General features: G+C 38.0%; 1 protein-coding gene across 4 annotated transcripts in view; it reads right to left on the bottom strand.

The window, feature by feature from the left end:
- The window catches only part of MDFIC (MyoD family inhibitor domain containing), a 49,510-nt gene extending 26,223 nt beyond the window's left edge, over positions 1 to 23,287 (bottom strand). Inside the window, exons 1-3 of one of the 4 annotated variants that reach the window (XM_048301203.1) lie at positions 23,187 to 23,287; positions 20,932 to 21,087; positions 9,524 to 9,655 (exon numbers count right to left, since the gene is read on the bottom strand). In XM_048301203.1, coding sequence (XP_048157160.1) covers positions 9,524 to 9,655; positions 20,932 to 21,022 — 223 coding nt within the window. In that variant the 5' untranslated portion in view covers positions 21,023 to 21,087; positions 23,187 to 23,287. Of the gene's footprint in view, positions 1 to 9,523; positions 9,656 to 20,931; positions 21,088 to 21,343; positions 21,397 to 21,523; positions 21,670 to 23,186 lie in introns of those variants that run through there. The other 3 variants (XM_048301204.1, XM_048301205.1, XM_048301207.1) reach the window with 3 other exon arrangements.
- Positions 23,288 to 24,826: the final 1,539 nt, after the last annotated feature.

Below are 24,826 nucleotides of genomic sequence, written 5' to 3'. Positions count from 1 at the left end.
AAAGGGGGCACCAGAGAAAATGATGCTAACAGAAAAAATAAAAATGGCTTGGCGTCAGAATTATTATAGGGATGGGTCAGTCTTTTCTTTAGTCAGTCTTTTGCTTTATAAGACAAATATGGGAAAGAGGATACAGAATAATTTATTAAAAATGGGAACAAACCGTCAGCATTCTTCCAACTTTGACTCCACCATATCACTGATACACACCCTTTACTTTCTTCCAAAAGTACCCTAAATTCTAAAGAATTTTTTTTAAATCAATACTTTGAAGTGCCATTCCATTATAGCCATCATGAAATGCACTTCTAAGTTTTGAAAGCAAAGTGTATTATTCTATCAAAACCCTCCCTATTCTATCAAACATGCCTTCTCTCCTTTTCCATAAGGACCTGTTCCAGAAATACTCAACCAAATATTAATAATGAGACCTGAACTTCTTGCCCTATTCCAGCTATCACAGCAGAATCCCTGGTGTGGATGCAGATGTGATAACAAACAAAAGCTTTTGCCAGGCTGTTTTCTCTTGTTCAAGGAGGGAGCATAGCACAGCAAATGGGATCTTGCTGTTCTTCTCAAAATGTTAGAGTAGCAGATGCTCTGTAATAATGCAAACAGTCAAAACCAAATAGTGATTTACTTAAAATTGAGTCTGTCAACTAAATTGTAAGTAAAAGATTCCTCAGGCAAAACACTATGCTACAAATGAGAATCAGAAAATCAAGTGGACAGAGACAGGGACATCAAGAAGACAGTCAGAAGTACATCAAGAAGAAGTACATCAAGTAACAGTCAAAGGAGTGGAACAAGAGAAGTAACAGATAAAAAAAGGTACCTTTTACTAGAATTCCTCCTTTAAGAAGTGTTGTCTTTTTTCCCCTTCCATATTTCCAAAGTTAAACACTGTCTTATTTGTTGTAAATACAAAACTCACACTAGTTGCAAGTTTCCAGGATTTGATCCAGCACAGAACAGCTTACAGAAGGGCTGTACAGAAGAGTCTCATGAAGCACGGAGATCTTTACAGCTACTTCAGCTGCCTTAATGTACACTGCCAGTTACTTCATAGTGTGATTAGCTGAATGATCTATTACTATACAAAAATATTTACCAATACTGATTTTACATTATAAATATGATAGTGACTCATCACTAAAAAGTCATCACACATTAAAAAGAATATATATTGAGGTAGGGAAGTACTTCACAAAGTAATAGTTACAAAGTGACATGGGAAATACTAAATGAGATGGTGTAATTTGATAAAATCACCTGTAAGAAAACTAAATGTACATTATTCAAAGCTAGCTCTGTATCCCACCTCACCATCCAAATACTTTTCTGCATCACCTCTGTGAAAAACTGAGTTTGATCCCTCAGACAAGCTTTTCCAGGCAGGTTAATCCAAATTTTCCACCAAAACTTGATTTCCTTCATTTTGAAATTTTAGCAAAAAGAGCATTGTTCACTGATCTCCTGTATTCCTGAATTGTACAGACCTAAAAGATGTTCCATTCTGGTTTGACACTGCCCTTACAGACAATTCTGGTCAGCATAATAATCTTTCACTGCTCTTCTGTCAAAACGTGCATTTTATTTCAACTCGCAACTTATGGAATACGGTCAAAATATGCACCTGTCCTACAAAAGGAGATGGGAAAATGTAGATATCTTCTAACTGGCTAAGAGGTTTGATTTTTGAAGCTGTATTTCAGAGTTACCCATACCTGAAGACAGGCTTGCCCGTGATCTGTCAAAGAATGGGCAAATAGTTTATGCTGTCTCTCAGTAGCAAAAACTTGCCCTGAAGGTCAAATCTGACTCATAGGCCATTTTTTACAGGTTTGCCTAACAGTTTGCTCTACTTGGCTTGTCTCAAAAGCAAACTTCTTAACATTTTATGCAAACATTATACAACCTTAAGTCTGAGCTATAAATCAATAAAACTCACTTAAACTTGAGGAACCTCTGCAAGAGGAAATAGCCTCTTAGTTGAAATTCTTCTGTAACTAACATTAGCATTGCTAAATTTTCTCCAAACAAGTGTCATAATATTTATAGTTCAAAGCGAAAACATGATAATTGAGATACTGCATAGCACTTGAGGGAAGATAGTTTAGAAGCAAAATTTAAGCCTCTAAAATTCATGGGTCCAGACAAACTCAGAATTTCAAAAGTTGTTGGGTTAGAATGCATGAGTTTGCATTTTATAATCACAAACTTCAAGAGCAGTCTCCACCCAAAAATATGTTTCTCACATGCCAGAACACTACAGTTCATTCAAAAAGAGTTAAGGCTCAGGTAGTAAATAATTAATCATTCTCTTAAATCAAGCTTCAATATATCTGGAGGCCTACTTCATCAGTAAAATGATTTAACAAAATTGGTATTAGAAATAGCCTGAGTGACCACAGCTGTTTGACATTTTAATGTTTTTCAAAAGGGTCCTCTGGGTTTGGATTATGAATAATTTTTTAGGGGAAAACAGCAAACCACACTACGCAACATACCAATAGGTCATAAGCTCCTGTCTTTCCTTGTCTTTTATAAAAATTCCTTCAGGGAAAGGTACTTGTGGGTACTTTTGCACTATAGATATCATATTGTCAGAATGCATAAGAAGGAAGCAGTATTCAGACCTCTCTTTCCTCCTGTGTAGCTATATAAAGAAGAAAAATGTTTAACCATGATTACTTAGCTAAGGCTGCTCCTGTGACCATGAGTCCCTCCTCCTCTTTCACTTTTTTATCAGTAAATAAAAAATTCAAAAAGATTTTAAAACTATTTTGACTCTTAAATTTTGAAGAATTCATTTAATTGTTTTGATGTAAACACAATATACAGTACTACTTTTGAGCTCTATAAACCTACTCCGTGCTTTTCACACCCATGACAATAAATACAAAATTAAATCTAAAATGGGAAAAAGAGAACTTTTGCCATGGTTTAAGTTCATGACATTTTTGCCAGCGGACAGGTTCCTAAAAGTATGTCTTAGATGATGATACTTTCTCACACTTTGTAATTTAGTGTTTTCTTTGCTAAATATGGCTAACTAAATCCTGTTAGTACTGAAAACAGAAGACTGAAACAATACTGACTCATTGGTTTGGTAGTATAGTATTTCACATACAATGCAGTCGAGTTTTATTATTCTTCCTCTTTAAGGAACTACTACAAGCATATTCTACTTTTTCCCCTATATGAGGAACTAATCAGAAAAAGAATGTAACTGTTCTTTCCCATATAGGCATAACAGCATGATTAATTCTGAGACAGTACCAATACAACACAGGAAAATATTCTGAAATTAAGATACAATTTACTTCAGGCCCAAACACAGCAAGCAGAGCAATCTTCACATTACTTAAAGAATTTCACCTTTGTCTGGTACTGATGATTACTGCCATCCAAACTTCCTCAGCCTCAGACCATAAATTCAGATAATGTTTTGAGAGTCAGAAGTAAAATAAAACAGAAACTAAAAGGCTGCAAGTAATTCTGGCTATTAGTGATACGCAGAATACATACACCTATCTTACGGCCATCTGGAATAGTTTAAAGTTCTCACTGAAGTTTGACTACTGTACTGTAAATGGATCAACAGCAGCAAGAAGTTCATTTCTTGACATGGAGTGACAACAGAATATAAAAATTCCTGATCTATCTCAGTCCATCATTAGCTGTATTTCCTTAGAGCAATCAACGTAGAGTTGAAGGGAAGACGCTACACAGAAAACACTTGCACCTCGCACCAGCTCTGTTTACAAGGGACTACTAATTTCAGCAACACTCGCATCATTTCACAGTGACATCTGTAAACACAGAATTCACAGGACCAATTAGGTTGGAAAAGACTTCTGAGATCATTGAGTCCAACATATGACAGAACACCACTATATCAACTAGATCATGGCACTAAGTGCCATGTCCAGTCTTTCCTTAAACATCTCCAGGGATGGTGATTCCACCACCTCCCTGGGCAGTCCATTCCAACATCTGATCATAGTTTCTGTGAAGAAATTCTTCCTGATGACCAATCTAAACCTGCCCTGGTGCAGCTTGAGACTCTGTCCTGTTATCGTGGGAGAAGAGACCAACCCCCACTTGGCCACCACCTCCTTTCAGGTAGTTGCAGAGAGTGATAAGGTCTCCCCTGAGCCTCCTTTTCTCCAGGCTAACACCAAAGACTCAGTCAGACTCCGAAGACCGTAACTGTAATGGTACAGGTATCTGTGAAAATCCCTCTCTGCCCAGGAGAGGGTAAAATGAAAATCAAAGGGAAAGGCTTTGGTTGTGCAACTCACCAGGCCCCTAAACAGGCCTGAGAAATTTTTCAAAGACTTTTGGAGCAGCTGTAGTAAGAGAACTGCCAGGTCAGGGGAGAAACCGAAGCAACACAGGCTAGTTCTCTGCTGGGGAGAGGATTAGAAAATCTCTGGGACAAGAGTTCTCAGGGAAGACCTCTACTCCTCTATTACTTCTACTAGCCAGATTTCTCAAAGATTAATCTTTTTTAAAAGAAGGTTCTAAATATCAAATACTGTGCTGCTGTATAAATATTGAACTGATTAAGTTTTGTTCATTCATAGGTTAACAGATTTTTATACTTGGGTGTGTTTGGAACACTGTGCATAAATCACTTCTTTAACTAATAGAATACACTTTTCAAACTCAGTAATATATTTTGCATAATTTCCATTAATCTATTCTGCACAATTTCTGTAGTCACACATTGTTATGCTGCAAGAAGACTGTATTTGTCATACTTTCTAGCTTTGAAAAGAACCATTGCAGTTAACTCAAGCACTTTGCACTATTTTATAGACAGAATAAACAGGACCATTTGAAATCACAGCAATTGTAAGATGACTGTGCATCATAGAACAGACAAGAAAAGGTATCTGGATTAATATAAAACAAAACAAAGAATTCTAACAGCAGATTATCTACTTCTTGTTGGAAAAAAAAAAACCAGTTCCAAACACAAACAGCGTAACTTAAACTATAGAAATCACTCACTTAGCCAGACAAAGAAAGGAATCTCCAAACCTTAAAATTAAATAAATAATAATGTAAAGTGAAAAGGTCAACATAAAAATATAGAAAACAAAAAGATAAAAAATCTAGGTTTATATTTCAGAAGAATATAGTAAATAAAATAGTTGCCACAAGAACACATAAAATTGTTTGATCCCCACAGAGCTGAAAGAAGCATCCCTTTCTCTGAAGAACCACTCTTATCAGGAGGGTGTTCCATGGACAAGAAAGAGGCAATTGAAGCTAGAAAATGATGGATAGCAATGACCTTTCTATCTGTAAAACATGGGCATATTTTAGGTATTTAATCTTGAGAATTGGATTATTATTAATCAATTATTCATGACAATTTGAATCTATGGTAGATGTTTTTTGTTTTCTTAAATATCACATAGCTAAGGTTCTGCTTGAGAACCAGAAAGGAGATTAAATCCTCACAAGCAAATAGTGTTGAAGACTGGCATTTTATTCCCTCCTAAACATTCCTTTCCCTGCATAGCAACACACATTGAAGATAACCTAGTACCCCCTGCAAAAATCCTGCCTAAATATTCTAAAATCCATCTTTACAGCCTTTTTTTCTCTAAGAGGCAAAAAATATCCCATACCTCTTCCAGAGAACAAAGCAGAGCATTGTAGTAACACAGAGCAGCAAAAACTGCTATGGCTTCATTCCCACAGCTACAGGTTACCCTGATGCATGTTTTAACATGCACTCCTCCTCACTTGCCAACAGTGAGTGATAACAGAAGCAGAACCACTCCATTATGAGCCACCAGACCATACAATGAAAATAAGCAGAAGGTGTTTGCAGCTATTTAAAATGCACTGCCAAAAAAGACAGCAGATGGGGTTATTCTAAAGCTCTTTTGAAAAGCAGAACCTCTGCAGTCAGAAATAAAATAAAAAATATGTGTGCATCTGTGAAGGGAAGGGAACAGGTCTCAATATTTTCTTGAAGAATAACTGTACTGAAAAATAGATGTATTTCCAACTGGGGGAACCACTATGGAAAGACTCTCACTCAGATCCTAAAACTGAAGGATATGGATAGCAGTTGCCACCTTGTGATGACTAAAACCAATTTAACACACATAAAATCAGCAAGTAATTGGCAGTTTTTCCTGTTCTCAAATACTCTGTTAAAAAATGTACACCTTATTCCTAGTCTAACTGAACTTCTGGACATTATATTGAGTTCTCCCTTTGTCTTGCTATAGTTGAAGAACTGTCTTACCAAATTTCTGTTTGTTGTGGTATGCTTCTTAGGGACTAGGCAAAGCCCCTCTTTACTCCCCTTGTTAACACTAAACAGATTGAATTCCAGGAGGTTTTCCACAATAAGGCATGTTTTCAACTACTCCAGTCATTCCTGAGATATTTGTGGTTCTCCCCTGACCCTTCTCCAACTGAACAGTCTTCCAGTTAACAGTTATGCAAGTGTATTCACAATTACGACAGAAAGGTAATACAACTGCTTTCTTCTTCTATAGCCCTTCTTTGTTTGTATGTCAGTATACAGTAATCTTTTGATTCTCAAGCTGTCTTCAAAAACAATAAATTCCTTGGTTGAGGCTTCCCGTAAGATTAACCACTTAGCCAGGATATTATGAACATTTTCATTAATGGGGAGAAGGGATGCTCCAAAGGAGGTGGGGAAAAGGCTAATTCGGAGAAAATCTCTGGAGGTTAAAAAAGGGAGCTTGCAAAAAGGACTGAAAGGGCAAAGCAAGGTGAATGTAAAACATCTTACTGTGGAAAACGGGGGCAGTGTTTTAGTTTATTGATGTTGCCTGGTAAACTGAGTTCACAAGTGCAAATGAGAAATCATACATAATGAAGTCATTACCAGGGGCTCTAACAGTGGACTTCGTTGTTAGTGTGCCAGTAGAACTGACTGATTAATCTAATTCCATATAACAGCAGGATAAAACAGCTGCAAACAAGGAAAACCTTGGAAATTAAATGCTGGAAACATTTATAAAGTAAAAGCTAATGGTAAGACAAATGGAGTATGTATCAGCTGTGGGGATGGAAAACAATCTGTATGGGAAAAAAGGAAACTGAATCACTAAGATAGTGGTGAACAGTTGTGAAGTACACGCTGTCTAAAACAATTTTAAGAAAGAGTTTTAAAATATAGTGTAATAATCAAAACACTGTTTATTCCAACCTCAAACTTCTTTCACTATGCAACAGTCTGCAAACTTTAGTTTGGTGGGGTAACAGATCTGGTTGAATCAAGACCATTCTGAGCTACAATACTTATTTTTTACATGAAATACCTAAGTAATGTTTCTGATAAGAAAGCTTCTCTTTGCTGCACTTGTTCTAGTTTTCAAACTTACATTACTAGGTATATTGTGTTGTAAAACGTCTGCAAACTACAAGACGTATAACTGAGTCAAGCACTGTTCCTCAATTTTTAAAAGAACAAACTTCCCTACTCATAAGTCCCTCCCCCCCCAAAAAAAAAAACACCAAAAAAACCCACTTTGATTTTTGATTTCATAATTTTTGTTTCTTCCATCTGGAAGACTTTATACTATATATATATATGTAAAAGTTACCTGAAGCAAAGAGAGGTTTGCATCATAGCATCTAATCAAATATGACTCCTAATAAAGCCTCTACTACACACTTATTAAGACTAAGTGTTTAAGAAACTTACAGCTTTCAGCTAAACTTGCTTTTCACAAACTCAGAGGTAAAGCTACTCGTGGCTCCAGGCTAAGGACGGTCATGCACACTGGAACAGTACCTTTTACCTCTACATTTTATCCGATCTTTGCCCTGCTCCCTGTTCCTTTTTTTATATATAATTCAGCAGCAAATAACCCTCCCATCACAGAGATATAACTGCATATAATCATCAAGTCACTTTACCAGGGGTTTCCACTATCTGCTGCAATTTCTACTATATGTTGAAAAAAAGATATCATTTCCTCACACTCCCCAGTGCAGCCACTGCAGTATGTCTTGGTGAGGAACAGATTAGAGGATGTACAGCATCACTCTGCAGTCCTTGGTCCTTCCCTCCATAGCTCAGGCATGCTGCTAACTGCTATGAAATAAATCTGCTTTCTCATGGGTTTGGGAATAAAGAAGCTTCTATAGGAAGAAGGAATGAGAAGGAGGCCATTCCAGAAGCAGAAGATGCCACACACACCTTTCCATATCCTCAACATAACCACAAAGCAATTGTTTGTCGAGGGACAGTTAGGTCTAAAATAATAATCTTTTGGAACTAAGTAAACTCTCAAGGTGTGCAGGACAATTCTCCCTGTTTGTGGTCCTTTAAAAATTATTTTAAATTGTCAGATAAATATCTGGTAAGGATCTAGGTAACTATTCAATACATTAGAGGTGTAAGTATTTACTGGGATTAATTACTTAGAAAAAAAAGGATTAATGAAGATTTGGAAAGAATTTTAAATGCTAACACAAAGTTCCAGAGAAGTTGAATGTAAAGATAAGACTAAAAAACAACTATGTAAACTAATAAAACTAACGAAAAAACAACCTAAAAAGAAACAGATAACTGCAGCCAAAAATCACCAGTTTTGACAACAGCAGGCTCAGAAATATGAATTTACCCCACTTTCTACAGTATAGTGTGCACTGTAAAGAGAGACTAACCCTGAAATGTGTGATCAGATGCCCTCAAGAGAGCTGGAGCACCACTCTGCATTTAGTCCATTTTCTTTCTGAATACACCCTATAATTAGAGAACAGTTCCTCATGCTGCCCCTCCCTTGAGCAACTAACGTTCACGCACTCACAGAATTTTAGAGCAATAATACCTCAGGCAGTGGACAGAAATATTTTTGCCTTAGGAGAGTTCAATGGATAGCATATGATCTTCAGTCCAACACAGGACAATAGGAATAATCTTGCATACCTTTTTATGTTTTAAAGCATACAGGACATACACTAGAAATGTGGACCCATAAAAACTAATTTAAAAACTCCACAGTTTTACAGCATAGGTCTAAAACCTTATCTTACAGCATTCTTCTAGTTTTGAAAAGAATAACTACTTTAGGATTCAAAACTCTTAAAAAACCTACAGCTGACCAGTACTCAGTGCATCTGGAAGCAACTGCTTTCAGCATAGTTTACTCTACTGCTTACATCTATGTATAACCTGGGAAATTGAGGGTGATGACACCTAGCACAGCTGCATGCATGCAGTACTAACTATAGTACTATTAATGATAAGAGAAGAATGCAACACTAAGGCTTTGAAAGCGTAGATGCTACAGAGGTCTTTACCACACTGCACCACTCGAATCACACCTTTCTTTATACTCGTTGCTTGTGCATCCTGACAGGAGTCAATCTGGGAAATAAATTCAGTAGATGTGCATTACGGTTGCAACACAATTGCATTTGACACACATTTAACAGAGTCAACAGGCAGTATCCCATTACACTGTGAAAGCAAGCCTCAATGGCAGCAATTTGCTCTGGAAATACTTACTTCTGATGAGGTCACCATCAGTGCGATTTCCCCAGATGGACTGCTCTTGTATCTCTGCTTGTATACTTTGATTACTGCAAGGCTGGTTTATGTCTTTATCTCCTGTCACAGTAGTCTCTTGGTCAGTTTTTCCTAAGTCAAAAGAAATGTCAAGATATTAGTTTCTACAGTACTTTTTCTCTATGTCAGCAAAATGAATTTTTGAAAATTAAAAGTAAGAGGGCATAAAATATAACTTGTCCTAGCATCCCCTTTTGTTTCCTTAGAATTAACTTACAATAAAGTTGATTTTCCATTTGTTTTCTGGCCTAGATCAATATAATTTCTCTTTAAGAAAGACTTTTAGTCATATTGTACCCAACTGTGCAAAATAATAGCAGCTTCTGTAAGGAATTATAGTGGGGGGGGGGGGGTGTTTTCTTATTTAGTTAGCTTCCACGAAATTTTCATATAAAAATTTGAATAGCTTTGTCACACACAAAAAAACCATTATTTTTTACCCACATAGTAATTTTACAAAATTTTGTTCTCTATTTTTTTATAATTATACACATAATCAAAGACAAATATAGTTGGAATTTCAAAAGTGATTAGTACAAAAAATCAGAAAAAATTATTATAACACAATTACCTATTTTTCATTTTAAAAAATAGTTTTTAAAAGCCACTGCTGATTAAAAGTCAACATTTAGCCATTAATGAAAAGTATTTCTTCTCTCCAAGTATACATAAGATGCAAGGAAAATTCCATAGTAAGGTTATTTGAGAGATTCTTCAGCTTATTTCACAATGTAACAGATATTGTTGTTTTGATGATTTTGCCAGTTATCACAAGCAGACCAGAATTTCCTCAAACCAAGGTAAGTGACAGTTTACATCTTCACTGTCATTAATGTTTTAATAATCAAAGCCACACACAGAGATCTTTTTGTTCTTGATTGCCACAGATTTTTCCTAGTGGCATTCAAGGAAACATTTTCAAATCTGGCATTACTTTGTTCATTATTCACAGCAACAGATTATCAGTTTATATTATCTTACTCAAGGGATCTGTAAAACACTAAATGTTTTCAGTCTCATGTATTTCTTTTTAGTATACCTACATTTATTATTTACAGTAAATCTAAATGAGCAACTGCTGAAAAGTCTGTTAGCTCTATTTATTTGTTTCAAACAAGAACATGTTTATAAATCCCATATTACAATGAATCATACTGTATCCTCCAGTAAAGCAATTATTCCAGTCCTGAGACACAGAAAAATCACTTTTTGCTACTATGACATAGTAAAGGTTAGTTTTTCATGTAACCCACAGCACTTTGATTTTAAATCCTAACTTTCTGCCTTTGTTATCCACCCTATTAAACTGAGGCACTGAACATCACTCAAAATAATATATGCCATCTTGTGTGCATAGTAGCATATGCCTTCAAGCGCTGCTGCTCCCCTTCTATCAGTTTCTACCTCTGAAATGTCTGACCTAGCTACCTCCATGGTACGTCGTCCTCAGTCCTCCCTCCCAACCACTTGTCCATATTTCCTCAAGCCCATCCTGAGAGGAACTGTTTCTCTGGGATTGGCATAGTTATTGAAATGAATGGGAAGATATTGACTTTAATGAGTTTTGCCCCTTGCACTGATGACTTAATCTTACCTAGATACTCATCCTATTAACATTAAGAAAACAAAACCAAAACCACAAAACCCCCGACAAAAAAAACCAACCCCTCCCCCAAAAAAACCCTCAAAAAAACAACACCAAACCAAACCAAAAACAACAACAAAACCAAACCAAAACACAGAGTTTTTCAACCTCTTTGACAGACATCAGATACAAATCATTTCTGCCTGGTATCTATCAAATACAAATTGACCATATTGAAGTATGATGATTTAGCCTCTGCAGTTAAGTATTAGGTGCAAATGTGTTTCAAAAGGGTTTGAAAAGTGTTCTGGAAGGGACTGAATAAAAATAAGTTGTGTCCTGACAGAGCTAGTGTAAAAGCAGTCTACTTTCCACAAACACTAAGCTTAAATGACCTATTTTAGGAGATTTTGCTCTTAAATTACTTTACTACAGCAATGACACCAAAATTATAATATGTACCCAGCAGTGCTAGTACAGACCCGCAGAGTAGCTGTATAGAATTCTCTTGTATAGGATATGACTTTGCAGAACCCTATTATTTCATGTAGTAAACAACGAACGGCTGTAAGGAAACAATAATGCTAATATTATGGGGCCCTCAGTGTTCCAGATTACATTTTTATCTAAGAAATCTGAAGGAGTGCAGAATACAATCAGTCATCATTATTCATACAAATTTATTTTTCATCCCTCTGCTTGTTTTCAGTTGAGTATTTTTTTATTTTTTTCTCACTATGTAGGCTGTATGTGTATTTTTCATGTGCACTTCTATTATTCTAACTGGATATAGTAAACGGCCAGTCAAGACCATGTAAACAATAGTAGCAGTTAACAAGAAAGAAGAAGTAATATTAAAAAGTTTAAAAGAAACAATGTTGCAATTAAACACCAAACAATTTTTATAGGACGTTCGAAACAACATTAATTATCTCTTCTTTGATCTATTGAATTCACATGAAGACTTCCCTGTAAATGTGCACAACAGAAACCTGCACCATTAATCATGTGTTTGGTATCCTTCTTTGCATGCCAGAATTGCCCACTGGAGCAGCTGATCCTGGTAGAAGCTGCTCTGTGGTGCGGTGAGCTCACCCTGGGCACCAGCTAAGGACCACCCAGCCTCTCCTTCCTTCCCCAGCCCCCAGCAGGACAAAGGGAGAGAACAGAAAGACCCAAGGGAGGAAACTCATGCGTCAAGATACAGTTTGTAAGTGAAGAAAAGAGGAAGGAAAAGTAGAACAGGAGATGCAAAGGCAATCACCCACCATCTCCCACAAGTAGACCGATGCCCAAGCCAGTCTCTAAGCAATGGCTACCTCCCCATAAACCTCCCCCTCTGATTTTATTGCAGAGCATGACATTCTATGGCATGGAATAGCCCTCTTGTCAACCTGAGCCAGCTGCCTGGATTATGTCCCCTCCCAACCCCATGCCTACCCACAGTCTAGTCACTGTAGAGAAAAGTGGGAAAAGAGAGAACCTTGACTGATGCTGTGCAACTGCTGCTCAGCAATAGCCAACCCACTGGTGTGCTATCAAGCCTGTTTGACTCACTGATCCCAAACACAGCACCACAGAGGTTGCACTGAAGAAAATTAAACCCATCACACCCAGACTTAGTACAATGGGGCTTTAGAAATAGTAGATCTTACGATCTCTTTATTTGACCATTTTTTCATAAATCGTTTCTGATGCATCAGACCACTGAAAACAGACAAACACTGGTGTCTTGATTCAGTTGCTTTTTCTTGAATACGTACCACATCTCAGTTTTTGTACAAAGGAATTAACTGATTATTCCCTTATAATACACAGTTGATAATGGGATCGTATTTTCTTTAATACTAGAGGTCCCCCTAAAACATACCAATTACACCCAGTCACACACGAAGACAGCCTCAAGAACATTCCCATCTTTTGTTGATGCCATTACTTTTACATTAGGTGCCTAAGAATAGTCACAACAGTAGTTTATGAAGAATCAACACAAAGACCTTAGTCTGACAGAAATACTAATGGATCTGGCCATAGACAAGTATGACTTTTTTCCACTGCATCTTCAAGTAAATTTGTAACACTTTTCTGTTTCAATCAAGCTTACCTTTAAGAATTCTTTTTGTAAAACTTCCTTAGTATTTCAGCTTCTGCTTCCTTTAGCACACCCTTCCACTCTCATGTGGCTAACCTCCAATACTGACAGCCAAGAAGAAAAAGAGATGCTCCTCTTAACAGTTCAAATAATGGAAAGAAAAGACTCATTATGTTCTGAGTCTGGCAGTGCTAAAGTATAAATCCAATCTCTCTTCAAAACCACAGTAAGTTACTCTAGGTCATGCCACAAAAGAAACACAGACTTCTTACCTACCACAGTTCAGCCCCAAATCAGCAACTTGTGTGGCTCTGCACTTCCCCTAAACTAACAGCAGTGCCAGGACTGAAGAGCTTCTAGTCAAAAGCCCCAGGGAGTGACACCCACACAAAACACCCTGTGGTTTATCCTGAAGGTAAGCATAGACAGAAACTCTACTTGTCCAGAGATTAATGCAAGTTTAAGATTTAAATAAGTAAGAGATATGACATGCTAACAAAGTATAGAATTGAGATGACTAACAGCCAAATAATATCTATGATACAGACAACTGGTAAGCCACTTAGTGAAAAAAAATTAAAATTTTAATCACATCTCAAAATTATTGCTTCATTAAATAAGTGAATAAAGTGAATTATTGCTTTTTCTCTACAGAATTACTTAAGTATACATAAATCATTTTTATAGTACATACATTCATTTTACCATAATCGTGTTATATTTATTTTTTAAATACACAGCAATATATATATATTCCATAGAGTAGAGACTTGTTTTCACCTTTGAGACTATTGTAATATTGAAAGTTAACTTTTGTTTGAGTTTGGATAATATGCCTCTGGTTACACACACTTCTTTGCAACGTGACAAATACATTCTGCAGGACTCCACCAACTGAATGTCAGCAGTCTGGATTAGCAACAAGGCTACTATTACAACAGCCCTACCAAAAAGAAAACTTAACAAGTAGTCAAAGCTGTCAAGAAAGACCTCTGTAAATTAGGCAAAAAGGGTATACTGGGCAATCTCCCCCAATTTCTTCCAATTCTATGTCTTTGGGAAGTTGCTGGAACATACGTCAAACTAATTCCTGAAAAATTCTTAGACCATCCCAGTGACTTATCTCTCTTTTCACAGCTATATTTATGTATCTTTCTCTATAATGTAGAGGATATAAAGTGGAGGTGAAATTAATATACAAAACTGATAGAAAGTACAAAAAAGATAAGTAATGGATGCGTATTTGCAAGACACACTTCAAAGAGCTCAAGTATTTGACAAATAACCAACTCCTCTTCTTCAAGTGCTCATCCATTTGTACATCCATACTCCAGCTGCCCCCAAGAGCTCCACCACATCTTCTTATTCAGAAATGGGTCTCTGTGTGTTCATACAGATGGTATCATGTATCATGAAGTAAGTAACATACACAAAACAAAAATGCAAACAAGTTCCCACAATAAGTGGATTGCATGTCCCCAGAATGTGATTGGCAGCTGATTTCTGTTCTTTAGATGACATATAACCCTACACATTGACTCAGTCATCACTTCCAAGAATGTGAATCATAAGAGTGCATGACTAGCAAAATGACAAACTGGACTTGAGAAACAGGTTTAGAGCTTGTCTATAAAATGTACGAGTTTGTACATAAAATGAATTTAATGAATTCTGTTGCAACAACTGAAGGCTTTGCTGCTATGACACATCCATTTTCTGTTCACCAGCAATGTGGTGGACTGCATTTGGACTCCAAATAGTAAAGAAAAAACAACTGCTGAGAAAGGTTTCTGGAAACCTGAGTGCATCATTCCCATCAAGGAGAGAGAAATAAGCAAAATGCACTGACACGGTGGTCACTGTGATCTCGAAAACTGCACTCACAAACAGTTCGACAGTTTATGGCTTAGGGGCGGAGGAAAAATTTGGAAGCATGGGGCAAAGTTTACTTAGGCACCTAAAGTTGACCCAGTTGTTGGGATGAATCCTCAGAAGGCCTGCGTTTATCCTATAACAAGCAGATGCAGATTTAAAAATACATGTGCAAAGTTCAAATCATCCCAAATGAAATTTTGTCCTTCAAAGAAGAGAAAAATTACAAAAGAAAAACAATTGTCACAAAACATAAACACAAACGCATAAGAAGATCTATGAGGAATAAAAAAGTCAAAGAATGTTTCCAAAAGGAAATGTAACAATCAGTTCTCTGTCTGAAGCCTACAGTTGTTGGGAGGGATTGAAGAGCATGTGGCAAACACTGCACTTCTAACACTTCCTCTGTTCATTAATAACCTTGCTGGCAAGGAATGCTACTTCCTGCTGAAAATTCCACTGTTCACAACAATAACACAAAGAAATCCTAATAATACCACATTTTACAATGTAATTGTTAACAGTAACACCTACCATCTACTTCATGAAATGCCTAAAAGTTTTAGGCATTTTACATAACAAATAAGTTCAACAGTTTGTGTAACAGAATGCCTATTCCAGCATTTGCCTGAAACAATCTCACTTCATTAAGAACATCTAATAAACACTGATAATCCACAAATTATGGATTTGCATCCAATTAGATGTTTGATTGTTTTAAAACTAAAAAAAAAATTATTTGGATTCAATTTAATTTCAGTGGCTTTCCCTTAAATGTCTTGTTGCAACTTTCAATGGCTTCAGAAGTGCCACAGAAAAAATTAGTTTCTCAAAATTAGAGCAATTTAACTGAGCAGTTTTTTGGGAAACTTACAAAGAATTTTGCAGGTGCAAGCTATGGTATAACTATGAAAGTACTAGAAGTTCGACAGCTCTGAACAAATTTGAGTCATGATAAAGTAAAAATGAACAGCAATGTGAAAATAGGTATTCTGCATTATTTTAAGTGTTATGAAGGTCAAACACATAAGTGAAAACTTTTCAAAAATAATCACACTAATTATGCAGTCAGTTATGAATGTATGCCATTCATCCAAAGAAGTTTCACATGTATACAAAACCAGTTTCATGGAAGTGCTAAGCAACACTTGGCAGCTGCGGCTGTATTAGTAAAAGCATGGGCCAATAAAACTGGGCCTGTACAGCAAGAGTTAACTTTAAGGATATTCCATATTATACATGTTCCAGGGGCTTTCTACTTTGAACTAGTTCTCAGATTTAATCTCAAAGATTGAAGGCTTACTAGTGGCTGGAGTGTACTGGGCACATTCCTGCAGCTTTCAGATTATTTTGTGCAAAAGGAATCCCATCCAGGTCACGCCCTAGGATCACTCCACAACGCAAATCAAAGTAGAGGCGAACAGATTTACTTCAAAACTGCATGGCTGATCCAAATAAAAACAGAAGGACAACACACTCATTGCTGGATGTTACTTATTAGGAAAAAAAAAAGAAGCGTTATGAAGCAAAGAGAAATCTAACTTCTGAGAGCCCAGAGCTGAACTGAAGAAGAATCACAGCTGAACTGTGATATAAAATAAACCTGTGATACAAGATGGAACAAAAATATTTCAAACTCGACACAAGACCTTTACAGTCAACTCTATGAAATACAAGTCTATCACACCCATGTGGGCATGAATCACTTCACTGGAACGGTATGCACGTGAAACTGAAAGCAGACATATACTTTCATGACAACTAGAGTCAGACACCTATTTACCAAAGTCTTAGATATTTTAGCCAGTAATATTAAATAAATGCCTCAGTACTGCCACACAGCAATGAAACAACACAGATTCTCTCAACTCTTGTCAAATAGCAAGAGACAACACAATTACAGAGGAAATATTTGGTAAGTTTGAGCAATCTGAGCACACTGGTTAAACACTAAAATAAAAATACATTACTCATAACACTGAGGCGTTGCTGGTAAAGTGGAATAATTATTGTGATAGCAATCATTGTTGCCCCAAGAACGTCCAAACATTCCCTGCATTAAGTCTTTTGTCACCCAATCTCATGTAGCCATCAGATTCCTATAGTGCTCCTCATCATGAAAACAGTTAAGCACAGAAAACATGATGAGATTAGAATCACATTCTTGAAGAGGAGTACTTTGTACATTTTCTGAATGGAAGTATTAGTTGCTGCATATGGTTTCTTGAGATAGCAAATCAGAACTGCATCTCCATCCAGCAACAGTGAGATGATTTGCACCAGAGAGAACACTTATGGAATCTGACCCTTGATATTTCTACTAGATTTCTCCATCCTCCCCACCCCACTAAAATAAAAAATTAATGTGGATTTCCATCATGTAAAGAGTAATCATAGTGAAATTATCAGTCTCAATTTCATAATAAGTTAATTATCATAATAATTATTGTTTTGATTTTCTTTCTTAATTGAGAAAGCTAAACATTATTCCTTTGTTATTCTAGGTTACAGTTAGTTACCAAAAAGCAAAGATAAAAGCATTCCAAATAATTTATAGATGACAGTCCTGCATTTTCTAAAATGTGGCCTGATTCTCTAAATGTAGTTCCATGTCCACTGAATTTCTCTCTTGTATTCCATAGTTTATTCAAATGCAGAGGATTTAATCAAAAAAGTCTACCCATAGTCCAGGCACTAATCACACCATAGCCTCTGATATATGAAATATTTTCCTTAAAGCAAACAGTCCAATGGTCATGAATTGACACATTCCTTCCTCAGGGACATTATTTTGGTAGCTACGAGTTGAGAAATACCTGATCACAACCAAATTAAAGTGGTCTGAGCAGAGGCATGACACTATTTACTGACTACATAATACAACTAGATGTAATCATAATTTGGTTCCAAGGTCCATGAGCTATAGGACAAGAAAGAGGGCATCACCAGGATCTTGAACAAGGCTGCACAAGTAGAGCTACACTTTTGGAAGGATGTGGCAGAAATTAACATGATCACAGAAATGGTTAAACCTTCCACCCTGCAGCGTCTCTTAGAGCAGCAGACCCCACTGACACAGATAATGGTTTAAAGACTGAAGTTGAATTTTGACATTGTCAAAAAAGAAAATGCTAGGATTTCATCTGCTCTCTTCTCACAGCACACTAATTGTATAGGGGTGGTGTCCAGATTCTCACTAATATTTATGCATTTATTCAAAAATGAACTAACAAGGAAGAACAGTGATGGGGGAGATGTTGAGAGAACATATTGGTCAAAGTAACACAGAAAAATTCTTTTAAATCATGAAAGCCAGAGCACACAACATCTGTAGGCCAAATTATGCCTCAACCCAGTTTTCACCATGTCCACAACTGATGAATATCCCTGCATACTGCCTAAGCTTTATTGAGTTTGTCTGGTCTTTAACTAAGTTGTAGGATAGCCATTTTTGAATATGCAAAATTCAACTGAAATTTCTTTTCCTTTCATGGAAAAATACAATTAATCTTCAGCATCTGCATGTATATGACAGCAAGCAAAAGGAGCACTTTGTATATCTGGATTTCTTGATGGTACCTCACAGAACTACAGAAGAGTGAAAGTTTGTTCCCAGGGTATAAGGTATCTGTATCAGTTAAACAAATATACAAAGCACATTAAAGTATGTTGTTAAAAATGAGAAATTCCTTCTCATTAGGCTGCACTTAATACTTTATTATACATAGAAGATAAGCCATCTTTTCCTGATTAAGGAATCTTTAATTCTAGGTCAACCCAGATTTCAAGTATCTCACTGTAAATAGATGAAGTCATTTATAGGTCAATAATATGAACTTCAATCAAAGCTTTTAAAATTATCACCAAATTCTAGAGAAGTCAATGTCATTTTGGATGTCCTGGGGGTAGAATAGAAGGATAGGGGCTGTTGAAAGTCCCAGACATACTGTCTTAGTTCCTCAGCCCTGGAATATCTGAATTACCTTACCCTGTAACCACACACTGCAAAGCTGACAACAGAAATGCTGGAATATAGACTGGAAATGTTATGAACTCACCTTTTCCTCTTTCCACCCCCACTTCCCCAACAGACTTAGACTAGAAAAAAGCAACAAATATCCACATTAAGAATCCATATTATCCTTAAATCTAAGTTCATTAGAATAAATTTATGTATTTGGATGCTGAATTCTGTTACAAACCAGCTTTGTCTATATGTGGACTGTATATAAGCTTTAAAACCATGTGCCTTGATAGGTGTGGCCAGCGCGCAAACTATAATCATAATGCTTGTTTGTACCTTACTGATCCCTAAGAAAGCTGTGAGGTTTAATTGTGTCATTCGGATTTTCTGTGCATTACTTGTCAGGGACAGATCAGTATTTCTCTGCTTTTCATTAAAAAAAAGGGCATGTATTTACAATCATACATAGGACTTTCACTTTACAGTGAAAATTCAGTTTGAAGTGGCACGGTGAGAACGAGACCCCTTTCCATGCTATTAGTTCACTGACTTATAACTTCAGCAACTTTGATGTATGGCCTACATGCAGAATTTAACCAGTGTGGCCAGCTGACCACCTAAAAGGTAAAAACACCACACTGAAAATAAACACATATCACAGGTACTGATGGTTCTGGCAAAAATGTGATTCCAGCAGTTCAGTTCCGCATGCTTGATCTTCTGCATTTAATCTTTTTTATTATTATTTTTTACTGTTTAGAAGTAATGAGTCATTCTCTAGGACAAAAAAACCATCCAACAATAAGATAACTATAAGCCAACTTGCTGTATCTCCCTGCCAAAACATTTTTTACTTAGCTACAGATACTTTCTGGTTTCTGAAAGGAGTCTTCAACTCTGATTACACATAGCTATTGATTTTCCTAGTTACAAAAACAAGGCTGCATCTTTAATCCACAGTTGCACAACTGTGTTACCAGGCTCTGCTCCAGTTAACCAGTTATGAATAAAGTTACAGTTCTTGAACAAGATTATTTGTCTGTTTTTCAGAGACTGTTCAAACTCCTGTGAGAATTCTGGAAAACCATAGCTGTAAATGAATAAACAAAAAAAGTCTCATATTCACAGACCAGGACTTGACAGGCAAACAGACTTCTCAGTTTTGAGGATAATCTGCAATATACCTTGTCAAACTTCCCTACATGAAGGTGACCAGGGTATCAATGTATTTTGTTCAAATAAGACATAACTTAAATAATTTACTTTTAAGATGAAAGTACTCTTAAACAACCTTCTGAACAGCTGATAGGAAACAAGTTATATTCTGAGAAACTGGTTTTAGCTGCAGCGTCACAGAGTAATCTAAGAAAAAACCAGCAAAGTGACCTCCAACCTCAACAATGCTCTTGCTATTGGATCAAGCCTCCATAATTTACTTCAAGACCTGGAAGGACAGCTTCACAGGAAAGAATTTCTAAACACAAACAAAAGCTGAGAAAAACAAAAGCAATTTTTAAGGAGCAACATCTGCCTCTGAATCACTGCAGTTTTTCAAGTACTGAAAATCAGTGCTGAGAGTAGCGCATTTCTTCCTTCTTTTTTTGGTTTTTTTTTTTTGGTTGTTGTTTTTTTTTTGTTTTGTTTTGTTTTGCTTTTTCATTTTTTTATGGGAATTTCAGATTAAAACAATAAAGTGGTGAAGTGAAAGTGCTACAGAGATACCCTAAAGAGGGGAGGGGAAAGAAAAGAGGGGTTAAAACCCACAAATCAAATCAGTAAATGTATCATTCAAATATAAGGCGTAACAATTACAGAGAAACTTTAAAGCAACTTACCTCGAGGGAGCGAGATCAAAGAGCTGTTTTCAGTCGGAGCTTGCTCTGGCCCTCCAGGCCCCGGAGGAAGAGGCTCTCTCACTTGGGACATCTGCCAGCTCTCTCCCCGAGTAACAGAGTGCCTGCACCCCCCTCCAACAAAACTAACACGCGACCCTGAAGGAACAAGCAAACGAAAGGACTCGTTAATGTATTTTAAGCAGAAAACTCACGGCTCGGGGCGAGGGACTGAAGAGGGACGGTAGGGAAGCGGCGGCAACTTTGCGGCGCGGCGGCGGGCGCGCCCCCCGCCCCCTGCAGCGAGCACCCGCGGGGCCGGGGGGCGGCGGCCGCGGGGCGGGAACGGCCGCGGGGGGTGTCCGGGGGGGCCCGGCCGCCGCGGCGGAGCCGGCTGGCAGCGCGGCGCGCCTACCTCCGCATTTCCTCCCGCTCCGCCGCGCCGTCCGGCCCTGCGCCGCGCCCCGGCCGCGGGAGCCTTCGCGCCGCTCCCGCTCTGCCGCCGCCGCGCCGCCTGTCCCGGCAGCCGCCTCCTCTCGGGCCGCGCCGCCCGCCCCGCGCCCGCGGGCCTTCCCCCGGCAGTGGCGCGCACAACCTGGCACTCACACCCGCTGTCCCACCGCCGCCACAGTCACTCCTTCTCCATCATTTCCGGACGACGAAACGTCCCACTCCGGCTGGCGGCGGCTGCGGCTCGGGGCGGCGGTTGTGCAGGTCCTGCCGCCCGCCAGCGACGGGCCCGCGGGCTGGGCAGGGCTGGGCTGCGTGGGGCCGGGTCTGCGGGGTCGGCCGGCCGCGGGACGCCTCGCTGCCCGCAGCCGGGCCTCCAGCCATGGAAATTCCCCCAGGAGATCGTAACCAGTCAGACAGAAGTAGGCAAGAAGGGGAAAAAAACCCTGGAGGATGTGAAAGTGAGGCTTTCCCGCCTGGGCAGGGTTTGCAGCCGCAGCGCTGGCAGCGGTGCGGGGCACGCTGCATGGCGCAGCCGCCGGCTCCCAAGTTGGCCGGGGTGTTCTGGATCGGCCGCCACCAGTTGCGCCTCGGAGTGCGGAGCGGCACGTGGAGCGCCGCAGGCCCCGCTGCCCTCCGGCCTTTGCACGCTCCGCCGGGCCCTGCTGGCGCGGCCGACCTTGCTACCCCTGCCCCTGGCTGGTAACATGCAGATATATCCATTAAAAGGGCTTCACAGCCGGCACATAGAAATACTCAAAGAACACGAAGAATAATAGAACAAGCAGTTTTTAAAAGTAGAACCCTAAAGTGCAAACTACTTCCTCTGCTACCGTCCGCCAAGCAGTGTTACCTGGACTTTCTCCATATAGGAAATACATTTCTTTCCCATGGCACAGTCTGATGTGATCATCAGTCTCATGCGCTGTTCTTGCCCACGACATGGGGTACTGCAGTTATTGCTTGCACATGTGCTGGTGTCCATAAGCTACATGCTTTGCCTTGCTTACGCTATCACAGTATGTCACCTTTCTCGACTGAAGTGTGCCCAGGCTTAAAATGCATTTTCCTTAAAATTTACAAGCAGATTTTTTTATTATGGTTTAGTAAATATGCCAGCTTTACTGGTACGTCTCATTACAGTGAGATATTTAGATATATTTTTTGGGAAACAAAAGTAGGAAGATAAAATATGCAACTTGCAGACTATCAGCATCCTAGCATAAGAGACTATAATTGATAGATATTCATTTTGATATCACACATGCTAAGGAATATGCTCAGGTATTAAAAGTTAACTTTTTAAAGTTTAGCCTTTCCCTGACATGCCTGCAAAACAACCAGGATAAAGTGTAAATACCTGACTAGGAGCCAGTTCTGTGTGAACTCCACACCCTTCAGGGCTAACTTATTTCAGAAGTCATCAGTAATTTTGCACCAATGTACAGCTTTATTGTTGTCATTGGTGGTGCAGAAGAGAAGTGTGGTGAAAGGTGCATATGCTTTACTCTGAAAAATACTATAATTTTAAAGTATTTTAGTAACCTAAGGTGTTCTTTGATGCAGCATAGTCTTTCTTTAAACATGTATATGGGAAAATGGGAAAAAAAAAGATGTTTTATGTAGGAAAGCAGCTGTATAAAAAAAAATCCATTTGGGGCACACAAAGCTATTATTTTACTGTGTAATAATAATATTGTTCTCAATATCTACACTTTTCATCTGTGCAAACATTGCATAACTTTCCATAGTCCCCTCCTTGCTGTCCTGGGAGCAGAGTGATCAAGACATAAGGTAGCATGACTTACCTCAAACTCCCAAGTGAGTCAGTGGCAGAAGAAAGGTTGTGACTCACTCTCAACGTACAAGCTTGTATTTTTCCCTCTGAAACTGGAAACACAGCAGAGAGCTGTGGGAGGAGCGATAATTTAGCCAACCACACCCTGCTTCCAAAATATTTCATTGGATAATAAATGCCTATGAAGAGTTAATACCACCCAGGGTTGGTATTTTGGTGGGTTTTTTTAACCTTATCTGTGAAACCCACATGGTAACCTCCATGACGCTCAGTTTATCTTCTTTAAAAAGATGATGGGATGAGCTCACCCTGACATGCCTGAGTTGTAGAGTTAAAAGCAACTAAGTGAGTTTACAGGATCTTCAGCAGATATTACAACTGATGCAGTCAGAGGTAGTCCTAAACAAAATCAGATTAAGAAAAGGTAAGAGAATTCAATACACCAAAAACACAATTCCATGAAACAGTACATTAAAAATACTGTGCAATGCACAACACATTGCCTACCAAAGGCTGTGATTGTAAAAAGATGAGTCCAGATGCGGTGCCTCTTAATGAGATACCACAGATAGGCAAAGCTCATTGGCATAAGCACTTCTGACAGTACAACATACTTCTAACAAATACTCAGCAAATCTAAAATAAATGTTGTATTACTTTTCTGTAAAATACGTGTCATTCTAAAATATTATTAAAAATTCTTAGGAAGTGGGCAGTTCAGATACTAACACCAGCAGCCTTTCAAGTAGGCTTCAAATTTGAGATATACTGTATCTTACTATCGCAACTGAGTTACAGACTGTTGCAGATATGTGTTCCAATATAGTCTTCCATTGCTAAACCATAAAATTCAGGTCTTGTAGGCAATTAATGGCAGATTTTGGGATTGATGTGAAGAGAAATTCAAAAGCCTTGTAAATAGAAAATAAATACAGTTTGTAGGCAAGTTAAAATTTCATGGAAGAAAAAAATCACCAAAAAAGCCTTAACTAAAACAACCTAAAAAAAAAATCCACAAAAAACCCAACCAAAAAAAAAAAAAAAAAAAACACAAAACAAAGACACAAAACCACACCCCGTAAAAAAACCCATACACCACTGTCACCATGAAAAAGCCCTCCAAGTTTCTTTCTCTATTAAAAAAGATTCTTTAAAGCACACTTATATTAAAAGTGCACAAAATGTAGAATATAATCATATTTCTTCAGGACAGAATTGTTTATCATCATTTCCTAGACTGAGCTCCTATGCAAGCCATACAAAAGATATTACCTGCAGTCAAAATAGACTTGTCACTGAACAAAATAAAGTGTTCTAGAAAGATGCAAGTTGTTTTTATAAAGTAAACCCACATCATTCCAAAATTAACAGCTGCAGAGGTTGTTTGCTCACATTATTAAAAACTGGAGCTATATTTCTAGCTTGAATTTTCCAAGGCAAACTTTTAGTGTTTGTAGGTTTTTGAATTTCAGATAGTTTGTGTTGGAGGAAGTTGTGGATAGCAGAGATGCCCATCTCAGAAATGCTGTAGTAAATTGTGCATAACTCTTCAAATTAAAAATATAGTCAGTAGCTATTATTTAAGGATCAATTAAAGTTTAGGTAGTCAAATTTTCCTACACCCTAACACTACCCTTTCCTTCCCCAGGC

Source organism: Corvus hawaiiensis, chromosome 4 (genome assembly GCF_020740725.1).
Source record: "Corvus hawaiiensis isolate bCorHaw1 chromosome 4, bCorHaw1.pri.cur, whole genome shotgun sequence".
NCBI lineage: Eukaryota > Metazoa > Chordata > Aves > Passeriformes > Corvidae > Corvus > Corvus hawaiiensis.
This window is presented reverse-complemented; position numbering and strand designations above follow the sequence as displayed.